Genomic DNA, 12,418 nt, shown 5'->3' on the forward strand with positions numbered 1-12,418 from the left:
AACAGTATATAGCATGGTAGAAAAACAGTATATAGCACGGTAGAAAAACAGTATATAGCATGGTAGAAAAACAGTATATAGCATGGTAGAAAAACAGTATATAGCATGGTAGAAAAGGTCTCTGTCACGTGAGAGGAGACCGATTCACTTATCAACTGAGATTTTACTTTGAGTTTAGAAGCGATAATGAGTGATTTTCTTATGGCGAGTATTTTTTGTCACTATGGTGTAAGGCCGTACAGTAGCCTACTCTTATGAGCATGACTGAGGTGTTCCAGGCCTTTGAATCTAGGTCTTCATTTCCCCTGTATTGTCTGAATATTGTTATGAAATAATTAGGCTTATAAGGATAATATTTTATACTATACTGTACTATTAATATTACGGTAGTTCACACATCGTCATCCAGACACACCCTCCTAGTGCTTCTCCACCCGCTGGATTTCCACATGCTATCGTTGGCATAAATATCAAATAAACAAAAGGATAAAAATATATGATGTACCTGGTTTAGCTGTGGTTTTTATTAATGTATTGTGTTTCATAAATTCAATCAAGAGTCAAGGTAAATACATTTATTTAGCTCAATACATAAGAGTTTGACTTTGGGAATTTATGTAGAAGTAAACATAAGTATACAGGCACCACACGTCTACTACATCATGTCTCACAGGCACCACACGTCTACTACACCATGTCTCACAGGCACCACACGTCTTCTACATCATGTCTCACAGGCACCACACGTCTTCTACATCATGTCTCACAGGCACCACACGTCTACTACACCATGTCTCACAGGCACCACACGTCTACTACACCATGTCTCACAGGCACCACACGTCTTCTACATCATGTCTCACAGGCACCACACGTCTTCTCTGGGAGCTTGCATGTCACTTGGATTAAAAGAACATGGACCAGAAGGATGGGGGTGGGGGAGGGTCCGTAATGCCACACTGGTATTTGAGGAAGTCCAACAGTTTCTGAAATTCGATATCGTCTGGGATATCACAAGACGTATTTAGTCCCTCGAGACGTGTCCGTTGCTCATCTGTAAATAGAAAGGGGGAACATTTTTATCTTAGTATAACTGAGTCTGCACTTAATGGGTAACATAGTTGGTGCACTTAATAGGCAAGACACTTATTAGGTGACACAGTGCACTTGATTGGTAAAACATTTTATAGGTAATACATTTGGTGCACTTAATGGAACATTGAACGAGGTCCATTAAATTCTTATCTGTGCTGTAAGTTTATTAGCTGGAAAAATAAATGAACAGTGTGAAAACAGTTATAAGGAGTTGTTTGTTTGTTTCATAAATGACATGCCTGACGTTGTACACTCCTCCATACAAATGTTTGCCGATGACGCCAAGTTATTTCGGGAAATTAAGAACCAAGCGGACTGTGAAGAGCTGCAGAAGGACCTCTGTGGGCTCCAGGAATGGTCGAAGAAATGGCTGCTGAGATTCAATGTCACGAAATGTAAGAGGATGCACCTGGGGCGTACCAACGGTAAGGAGGCGTATCATATGTCCCAACGGGATGAAGAAACTGCACTAGTTGAGACTGTGTGTGAGAAGGACCTAGGTGTGTATGTTGACAATGAGCTGAAGTTCTCGGGTCATTGTGAGAAGAAGGTAAATCAGGCAAATAAATTATTGGGTCTTATAAGAAGGTCGATCTTCAGGAGTGAAGTGCTTCCCCATCTGGAGTACTGTCACCCCATCTGGTCCCCGAGATATGCTAGGGACTGTCAGTTGGTTGAAAATGTTCAAAGGAGGGCCACCAGACTGGTGCCTGCACTTCGGCACCTCAGCTACCCTGAGAGATTGGAGCGCCTGAACTTGCCTAGCTTATACTACAGACGGGCAAGGGGGGACCTAGTTGAGGTGTATAAGCATCTCAGGGGGCACTACTCAGTTGAGTGTCCTTACTTGGAGCTGGCGGACGCTCGCCCCACAAGGGGTCATAGCTCAAGATTGAAGAAGCCGCAAGTCCAGAAAACCGTGAGGGCAAACTTTTTCGGAGTGAGGGTTGTAAACTCTTGGAACAATCTACCAGAGAGTGTTGTGACGGCACCGAGTGTGAGCTCTTTCAAGAGAAGACTTGACCAACACTGGAGCGGGTTCAGGTACATTCAGGAGCCGGTGCATGCCCAGTATTTGCCAACAGTGCGTGACAGAGACGTGACCGATCGCCCGGGCGGCTAGCGAGCCGATCTTTTGGTGAAGAATATAAATGAAAAGAGACGTGACCGATCGCCCAAGCGGCTAACAAGCCGATCAGTGGCGAAGAGGATAAAAAAAAAAAAAACAGTGTTACTGACTAGGCACTATACCTGTTGGTGGTACAGAGGAATAGCAATTGCCTCTTAACTACTGTGACCTGGGCGGGTATGGGAAGGGCATTATCTCGTGCAACCCTCCTACACCCTTACTTGAGGTCAAAGGTTTTCTTCGGGTACTCTGGTTTCCTCTTTTACGAGCACTGGACAATGAAGATCGTAACAAGGAATAGTAATGGAAATGATAAATGATATATATTACTGTCCGTGTCATCACTGAAGGCCACTTAGTTCTAGTGTACTGAAGTCTTGTGTTTAGAGTGTTGTTCTTCCCCAGGAAACTTTACGCTTGGTAACATTTTTGTCCACACACACACACACACACACACACACACACACACACACACACACACACACACACACACACACACACACACACACACACACTATTATAGAGGAATAGATCTTTAGATATAATGATGATATAAAAGGACATAAATTGCCAATATTTGCGTCTTTATTTCACTGTGAAAAACTGGAAGTGTCAAGGCTTGAATGATACAGTATAATAAATGAATGTGGGTCCCATAGGCATGAAGGCTCGTGAGAAGCCTTGGACACAGCGCATTGTATATTATATTAAACTTTCAGTACACAAGGAGGCAGCATAGCCAGCACTGCTCTCGGCCGCCTCCCCTTATCAAGTGTACAGCTAGATACTCATTTACAGTATTGTAGACTGGGATCGAACCAGCGAGCATTAGTACAGGGGGTGAGCGGTGTATTCACTCAGCCGCTGTATGATTGAATGAAGTAAAAAAAAATCTAAATTAAGGAAAGAATCAAATGTACTGTTTATGACAAGACTTTTTTTATTTAAATATCTTTAGTGGACAAATAAGTTAAAAGAATAGAACAATATATAAATATTGCTCAGACGAGACGAGGGGAGAAGCCAACAGTAGGAGACTTGGGGAGAGAAGCCTGATGCTGTACTGTATTCTCACTCTCAATCACCTTGAGTAGCAGGAGTGAGAAGAAATATATCCTTACTGGAGCAGTTAGAGCTAGGGTACTGATTTTAAGGTGATCCAAATTGAAGAAATTTTCTTACAAGAGAGTGAATATATTTCTTCCAACATTAACAAGTAAAATATTAAAATACCTGTGAGAGTAACGATCCATGCTAGGTCACAGCCGCACAAAAGAGGGTTGTTGTTCACATCAACATGTCCTTCATCAGTCAGTTCAGTAATGACCGTGGAAAAAGGGTCTTGAGGTAACTCCTCGAGTAAGTTATTGTCAATCTTCACACTTGTATTTCCTTGAATACCTGGAATTAACATGGGAAAAGAATTGAAGATATAATTACACTTTTATTAAACAAAAATATATGTTAATTACCTGGCGAAAAAGGTGTCATAATGGTGGCTTACCTTTAATGGCTCCAGACTCGACAGTGTCAATGATGTTGTTGGACAAGTCTACCAGTGTCAGGTTGGCGTCGAAGGCAAGAGAGTCTGTTGTCAGCTTTTGCAGTTTGCAATTTGATAAATCCACTGTCTCCAAATGTGTAAGTAACCTACAAAAAAACTCATAATAATGATTATTAATACAGTACAGTATTATTATTAATACTGCTACAACTACGAGTACAACTTCATACTGATACTACCATGACTACGTACTACTACCTGGAGTACTATCACGACATATGTACTACTACTGCTAAGGATTAATTAAGTGGCATTAATAGTACAGTGGTAACGTGAGTATTTTTCACTTTGTGTCCTGGGTTCAATCCCTGAGCCATTATAGATTTGAGAAGGATGTTTCCCAGGGTGACCCTCACAAACATATGAAGTTTTCTCCGGGTACTCTAGTTTCCTCCTGAATTAACACTCGACTATTAAGGTCATAACAAAGTAACCCACATGGTTAGTAAGCTGAGAAGTGGTGAAATGATAAATGAATGACGGGACAGTTTTACGAGGCTGTGGGGCTACAACAGTGCTATAGTTATAATAATTAGCAAATCACACCTTTCTCTCTCTCTCTCTCTGTTCAGATTTATAATTCAGTAAACTAGTATTTTCAATATCCTCTTAAGCTGACATGGAGGCACACCAGTCAGCTGCTCCCTGATAAGTCCTGGCGGAGCTTAGTACTGTACTCAGAACGAGACAATTGTTACAAAGTTGCCTTACTCACTTGAAGGTGTTTGCTTCGATACTTTCCAGTGAAGAGTTTTGTAGTGTGATCGTGATGAGGTTAGTGGCAACGGTGAAGGCATCAGAGGGCAGGGTAGTCAATCCCTCTATATTAAGAGTGACTGATGTAAGGGTGGACGACAGGGAGCCAGCGGAGTATGGGCCAATCTGTTGTGAGAGAAAAAAAAGTTTGTACGATATTTCTTTCTTTTCATTTTCATCTTCGCCTTCTTGAGTTTTTAGTAAGATATAATTAACTCGTGGATTACGGTACATTTAGTTTCGACAGTTGGTGCGCCCTGGCACAACAGATTCATTGAAAATTGGTAAAGTTAAAACAAAAAGTGAGACTTTGCATATCATCAGAATAAGAAGTGTGGTTGTAGATGTGTTCTATCATTTCCTATTTGTCATCAGATTCACTGTTCATAGTTGGTTTAGATGATGAACTTTTGACTTACACAAATCCTACTGGTACTTACAACCTCTAATTTCTGCAACTTTGTGAATTTATCAATGCCGTCTAGAGGCCACGGCGAGTTTTCTTCTTCACTGTCCACCTCCTCTATCAGGGTAAAATTTTCCAGGGCAGTTTGTGAGCTGCTCAGCGCTTCGAGGACTTGCTCTCCCTTCAGGCCATTTCTCTCAAACCTCACCGACCTTGAAGTAATGGTGGAAGAGTAGTCATAAATCCCTTCAGTTTAAGCTTATGCTCTCAGAACTGTTTTGTACATATTCTCACACCTTTAGAGACAACATAAAAAGTGCTAACTAAATAATTAATCCATGATATGTGTAAAATTAGTCATACCAAATAGGCCAACATTCTACCACACATAAATTAGGTATCTTCTTAGCTATAAAATATTTTTTTTCTTTGCCTAAAAAAGGATATATAATGCAATAGAAATACGTGACTAGTGAAATAGGAGTGGAACCTAACACAACCTAACCAAATTTTAACTTATCCAAATCTTATATAGCCTAACCTAACCAAATCCAACTTGATTTATTGTGACCTAACCTAACCTATTCTAACCTAACCTAACCAAACCATTATACTAGGGCTCCTAATAATCCTGAAATTCATTTATTATCAATTTTGGCTAATAATTATTAATGTAAAATTAATTTAACAAAAACTTACTTAAGTTCCATTATGCGAACCTTTTATTAAAATTTCTATATATAATACTTTTACTTTCTTTAATATAACTGTTCTGAATTAATTACCAGGTACAGTTCATGATAATTATTCTATACATAGTTAGTAGTCGTAGAAGTAGTACTGTAGTAGTATTGCCAAAGACTCTTATAAATCTTTGAGTATTGCCATCAACCGAATCTCGAGAATTTTATCTTTGCAATCAATACACTTCATCTATGACGTTACCCTCGCAAATGGCCTATATATATATATATATCCATATTATTATTTTTATTATTATCCATTTAATAGGTAGGAGGCAGCTACCTTACAGGGAGGTACTACCGCCTGGGAAGATATTGGAGCATAATGTGTTGTCTAATGGTAGACCCTGCTGCCATATGTGACCAAGTCCCAGGTTGATGACCTGACTTTCTGCCTCATTTACACACAATTGCAGGGTCTCAATTGTTTCTCTTACTATTGACAACACAACATACATATATTGTTTCTCACTCTTGATATTTTGTTTATATTCATGGCTCTTTATTATTATTATTATTATTATGATTATTATTATTATTATTATTATTATTATTATTTAGATATTTTATTTTAATTTTTACTATTATTATTATTTTTTAATATAATTGTTATTTATTTTTATATATTTTTATTAATTTTATTACTATTATTATTTTATTATATTTTCGCCCCCACCCCCAGGTCTTGACGTGGGTCATTAAAAATGACATGTGCCCAGGTGGGCTTATGTCCGCAAAAAAAAAAAAAATAATAAAATAAAAATAAAAAATAAAAATCTCACTATTTATCTCTTCTTTTCTTTTGCATTTATTATTATTATTATTATTATTATTATTATTATTATTATTATTATTATTATTATCTTTCGCCCCAGGCCCCCGGTTGTTCTTTTTAATACTACGGGAACACCTAAAACTCATTCAAGGACATTTAATTCCCGCATTTAAGTCCCACATTTAAACTCATTAATGAACTGTTTATTTACGTCCATTTCTTAGTTTTGATAAATGAAAAGGAACGACTTCTTTACCTTTTTTATTATGGTTGTAAGATATAGCAATTATTTTACTTAAATATACTTTATTTTATTTTATCCTCTTCGCCACTGATCGGCGTGTTAGCTGCTGGGAGGTCGGTTACGTCTCTGTTAGGTACTGTTGGCATGGACTAGTTATCTATTACTTTTATCCTCTTCACCACTAATCGGTTCGTTAACCGCTTGGGCGATCGGTCACGTCTCTGTTACGCACTGTTGGCAAGTACTGGGCATGCACCGGCTCCTGAATGTACCTGAACCTGCTCCATTGTTGGTCAAGTCTGGTCTTGAAAGAGCTCACGCTCGGTGCCGTCACAACACTTTCTGGTAAATTGTTCCAAGAGTTCAAAACTCTCACTCCGAAAAAGTTTGCCCTCACAGTTTTCTGGACCTGCGGCTTCTTCAATCTTGAGCTGTACCCCTTGTGGGGCGAGTTTCCGCCAGCTCCAAATAAGGACACTCGACTGAGTAGTGCCCCCTGAGATGCTTATACACCTCAACTAGGTCCCCCCTTGCCCGTCTGTAGTATAAGCTAGGCAAGTTCAGGCGCTCCAATCTCTCAGGGTAGCTGAGGTGCCGAAGTGCAGGCACCAGTCTGGTGGCCCTCCTTTGAACATTTTCAACCAACTGACAGTCCCTAGCATATCTCGGGGACCAGATGGGGTGACAGTACTCCAGATGGGGAAGCACTTCACTCTTGAAGATCGTTACGAGGGACGGACCGTCTAGATATCTGAACGACGTTCTTATAAGACCCAATAATTTATTTGCCCAATTTACCTTCTCGCAATGGCCCGAGAACTTCAGCTCATTGTCAACATACACACCTAGGTCCTTCTCACATTCGGTCTCAAATAGTGCAGTTTCTTCATCCCGTTGGGACATATAATACGCCTCCTTACCGTTGGTACGCCCCAGGTGCATCCTCTCACACTTCATGACATTGAATCTCAGCAGCCATTTCTTCGACCATTCTTGGAGCCCACAGAGGTCCTTCTGCAGCTCTTCACAATCCGTTTAGTTCTTAATTTCCCGAAATAACTTGGCGTCATCCGCAAACTTTTGTATGGAGGAGTGTACAACGTCAGGCATGTCATTTATGAAACAAATAACAACGGGCCCAATACACTGCCCTGTGGTACCCCGCTTGTGACAGGTACAGATGATGATTTCGTACCATTAATCACCACACACTGCTTGCGGTCATGTAAAAAGTCTTCTATCCACGCGAGGACATTTCCCCGAATTCCGTACCCTTCCAGTTTGATTTTCAGCTTTTCGTGGGGTACACTGTCGAAAGCCTTGGCAAAATCTAGGTAAATATTGTCGATATTACCACCCCGTTCCAGAACATGGGTTCAAATATCCAATACCTTGAGCAATTGTGTTAAGTAGGAGCGCCCCGGCATAAAACCGCGTTGGCAATTTTGATTGGATAAATAGGCTACTGTAAAATTGAAAGTGACTTAGATACTCTCTTAAATAGATTCTTATAAATTCTCGAGGACACGGATGACCTTGCCAGGCCACCAGTGAAGTATTTCAGGAAAGATTTCAGAAGCATAAAGAGAAACCTGCGGGAGGTAAGACGGAGAATATTAGATATTCTGCCACCAAAGGAGCTTGAAGTTATTAGGGACACAGTAGGAAAAGAAGTGTGGTAATAAAGTGATATTTTCACAGAACATTCGTATTCTTATTTAAGAAGAGGACGTATTTTTTCTTTATTATGCGTCAACAGCATTAGGAAGTTCTTAGGGATGGCTGCAAGGGATGAATCCACAAACTCAATTAACACTGATTATGAGAGTGGGATAACTTTAAAATAAATCAGATTTAAATTAAAGAATAATATAGAGATGGTACAAACAAACGAGATATAATACATCCATATTGATATTGTGTGAATATGAATCACTTTTACCACGGCGAGAAAATGTCTTGGACAAACTCTTGACATTATTTATAGAATACTGTAATACTGTAACTAAGCTTCTGAGTGGTCGAAGAAATGGCTGCTAAGATTCACTGTCACGAAGTGTAAGATGATTGACCTGGGTCATACCAACGGGACGACGAAACCGCATTAATAGAGAGCGAATGTGAAGAGAACCTGGGTGTGTATGTTGACAATGAACTGATGTTCTCGGGCCATTGTCAGAGGAAAGTGAATCAAGCAACTAAACTAGTATGTTTATAAGAAGATCTTCAGGCATGAGGTGCTGTCACCCCGTGGGTTCCCGTCTGGTCCCAGAGATATGCGAGAAACTGTCAGTTGATTGAAAAGATCCAAAGGAGAGCCACCAGACTGGTGCCTGCACTACGGCACCTCAGTTACCCAGAGAGATTAGAGCGCCTGCATCTTCCTAGCTTATAATATAGACAGGCAAGGGATGACCTAATCGAAGTGTATAAACATCTCAGAGGGCACTACTCAGTCGAGTGTACATACCTGGAGCTGGTGGACGCTCGCCCTACAAGGGGTCACAGGTCAAGGTTGAAGAAGCCGCAAGCCCAGAAAACTATGAGGAGGGGGCGCCTGTGGTAGAGCGGTACCGCTCTTGCCTCGCAAGCGAGATGTCACGGGTTCGATTCCCGGGCCGGTGAAAAGTTGTTCGGACACACTTCCTAGCCTCCCTTGGTCCCTGTTCACCGAGCAGTAAAGTAGGTACCTGTTGTAAATCGAAAAGTTGCGAATTCGTATTCAGGGTCAAGTTGTTGGAGCTTCCAATAACTTGATGACAAAAACCTATGACTCTTCAGGTTTCTACGCCCTTGACAAAAAAACTATGACCCTTCAGGCTTCTAAGCCCTTAACTCATGAGACATAAAAGCAAGCATGAACTTAGCATGCTTCCCAGTTGGGCGCTGTAGGCGCTTCTGCGCTTCACCTTGCACAGGATGTAGGGGGGTGCAAAAAAAACTGTGAGGGGTAACTTTTTCGGAACTAGAGTTGTGAACTCTTGGAAGAATATGCCAGAAAGTGTTGTGACGGCACCGAGTGTGAGCTCTTTCAAGACAAGACTTGACCAACACTGGAGCAGGTTCAGGTACATTCAGGAGCCGGTGCATGTCCGGTACTTGCCAACAGTGCGTAACAGAGACGTGACCGATCGCCCAAGCGGCAAACGAACCGATCAGTGGCGAAGAGGATAAATGTAAAAGTAAATGTTAATCTAAACAGCCTAATCTTCTTTAATTTAAACACTAATACAGCTTAATGAAAATACTTATAAAATTAGTTAAAACGGTGAAGCACTCACTGAAAAATTATAGGGCTGAACATATCAGGGGCGAGCGTTGTTATGTTGGAGTCTATGAGGGTAAAGGAAGTAAATAGCGTAAAGGGAAAGTGAGCTGTGAATACGTGTTTCAGAACGTCTTCACTCTCCAGATTTTTACAGGTAAGGTCGAAAGTGACGCCGTCAAAGGTGCAGGTGCAGGGTTCGATTTCAGTGTCCTCTGGGCATGGGAAGTCTCCAATTCCGTCCTCTGAGTATGCAGAGCATGTCATGTATTAACCAGTGGTGATGAGTATTTGTTTTGCTTAAGCTAAGAATGTGCGATTGCACTGTATCCATGTTTGTTTTTGCATGTAACAAAATTTGTTTCATAAGAAAATAGATTTTTTTATTGTTAGCTCTTGTATAAATTCATCGATTTTTTTATACAGGCAATATCCATCAAATTTGTCCGTACACGAAGGTGTAATAACGGAGGACTTACCGTGGTGAAGACTGTGTGGGGGTACAGCAGGTGGGTGGAAGGCCGCAGCAATGGTCACCATCACCACACACAACACACCCGCCCTCACTCCTGTAACAACCATATTCCTCTTTTTAATAGTATGTCATTATTTACATACTGTATACTGTACACTATGCAAGCTAGTTGTGTGTTGATATCTGTACTTAGGTGTGTACGCATTGTAGCTGAAAACCGGTATTTTATAGAATCATTTTCTATCTACTACAGTTGTTTGTCTCAGCTTTTCGTTGGTCCTGCACACTAACGAATAAATGTTTAGAACCTCAAAAGGGAGGATTATATAGGTGACTGATTTTGTGTACTGTTAGACTCACCTGGGGATCGGCAGATTTAGCCACATGGGGACAGACTGACTTACCGTTGGGAGTGACTCAACATGGGACAGACTCGCCTAGAGACAGACTGACTCACCTGAAAGCTGATTGACTTGCCAGAAGACATACTCACTTACCTTTAGACACAGTGATCATGGTGGGATGCTGGATGAGACAGTGTTGAAGAGGAGGGTGGCTAACCTCTAATATATCCGAGTCCGGGATACTTGCCACACTTCACGAGATAACACCACAGAGAACTCGTGGCCGATGGAGCCGCTACCTCAGACAGACTACTGCTCTGGGCTTCGACTGATATAGCCAGCTCTTTAAGCTGCCTCGACTTCCGTTTTTGTCCGACATAATCACTGACTAAATGCCTCTCTCTTCCACATTTAACAAAGTCACCGCGTCAGACTGCATCTTTGTTCATCTCACTTAACCACCACTTCAAACTGCCTCTCGAATACTTTGAAATCACACCATTTCCCGTTTCATTAGGCCAATTTTGCCACTGACTCGCTGAATGGCTTACACAGAAACATTAGTCTTAAAATTATACGTCGATGAAAAGGGAGAAAGAAATACTGTACTATAATATAAAAAGTGGAATCTCTCTCTCTCTCTCTCTCTCTCTCTCTCTCTCACACACACACACACACACACACAATATGTGCGTTTGTGTATGATATGATAAATAGGGATAATTGGCGATTAGCGATAACTTAAATTTTTTAACTACTGACTAACAGTAAATGATCATAAACATCATATTACATATAAGTAAATACCTGCACACAAAACGTAACCTAACCTAACCCCCCCCCCTCCCCCTCATAAAATTCGTGGGAGCGGCCATGTAGCAATCACAATGTAATCAGTCTGAGACGTGCCGAGTGTCTGTCCTCCCTCTTAAGGTTCTTCCTGACTGTCCGGGAGAGGTACAGTCACCCAAAAAAGTCCTGTCGCGAACCACGATTTAGACTCGTGAACCCGAAGCAGTAGACACTGATACATTATTCTGTCCATAAATGCTTCGGATTCAAGAGTCTGAATCGCGGGGTTCATGGTTCGCGACAGAACTTTTTTGGGAAGTACAAAACAAGGTGTATATATACAGAGGAGGGTGAGACCAGGTCCACAATGGTCAGGTATTAGGTAATGACCCTACTAATATATATATATATATATATATATATATATATATATATATATATATATATATATATATATATATATATAATATCACTAAAATTCTACTCCAGAAACAATCAAGCACACTAAATATATTAAGAAAAAACATTGATATCTGGATTATTACTTGTTCAAATGGGTTTTAGAAAATGGTAATTACTTTTGCAAGTCATTTGAATAAGTGATAATGCAGATATCAAATTTTGCTTAACAGATCCTTAATCAGCATGTTCAGGAGTACCTATACTGAGATTTTGAACAAAATCTATTTTTGGCCGAAAATGACAAAAATTGTGTCTTATGCCTTTTAGAAAATTGTAAGATGTTGAACTAATCAGTGTGTGGTGTATAAGTCATTTCTTTGAGATAATTCTTCACAGAAAGTAAACATACTAATACGGTTAAGGGCAGT

The 12,418-nt window shown here is 40.4% G+C and overlaps 1 protein-coding gene across 3 annotated transcripts; it reads right to left on the bottom strand.

The window, feature by feature from the left end:
- Positions 1-502: 502 nt before the first annotated feature.
- LOC121877352 (oplophorus-luciferin 2-monooxygenase non-catalytic subunit-like) lies at positions 503-11,055 on the bottom strand. Of its 3 annotated transcripts, none has more exons than XR_006090967.1 (9): positions 10,950-11,053; positions 10,457-10,546; positions 9,994-10,222; positions 4,985-5,162; positions 4,504-4,670; positions 3,729-3,874; positions 3,458-3,625; positions 838-1,054; positions 503-805 (listed from the first exon to the last, which is right to left on the bottom strand). XR_006090967.1 is itself a non-coding variant. In XM_042383072.1 (9 exons), the coding sequence occupies exons 1-8, from the start codon at positions 10,966-10,968 to the stop codon at positions 906-908; spliced, it is 1,146 nt and encodes a 381-aa protein (XP_042239006.1). In that variant the 5' UTR covers positions 10,969-11,055; the 3' UTR covers positions 503-741; positions 870-905. The 3 variants fall into 3 exon arrangements, 2 of the variants coding, with proteins under 2 accessions (XP_042239006.1, XP_042239005.1); XM_042383072.1 differs by having other exon boundaries at positions 503-741; positions 870-1,054; positions 10,950-11,055; XM_042383071.1 differs by having other exon boundaries at positions 503-1,054.
- Between the last annotated feature and the right edge of the window lie 1,363 nt (positions 11,056-12,418).

The sequence above is a fragment of the Homarus americanus genome, unplaced genomic scaffold (genome assembly GCF_018991925.1).
Source record: "Homarus americanus isolate GMGI-L3 unplaced genomic scaffold, GMGI_Hamer_2.0 scaffold367, whole genome shotgun sequence".
Lineage (NCBI taxonomy): Eukaryota > Metazoa > Arthropoda > Malacostraca > Decapoda > Nephropidae > Homarus > Homarus americanus.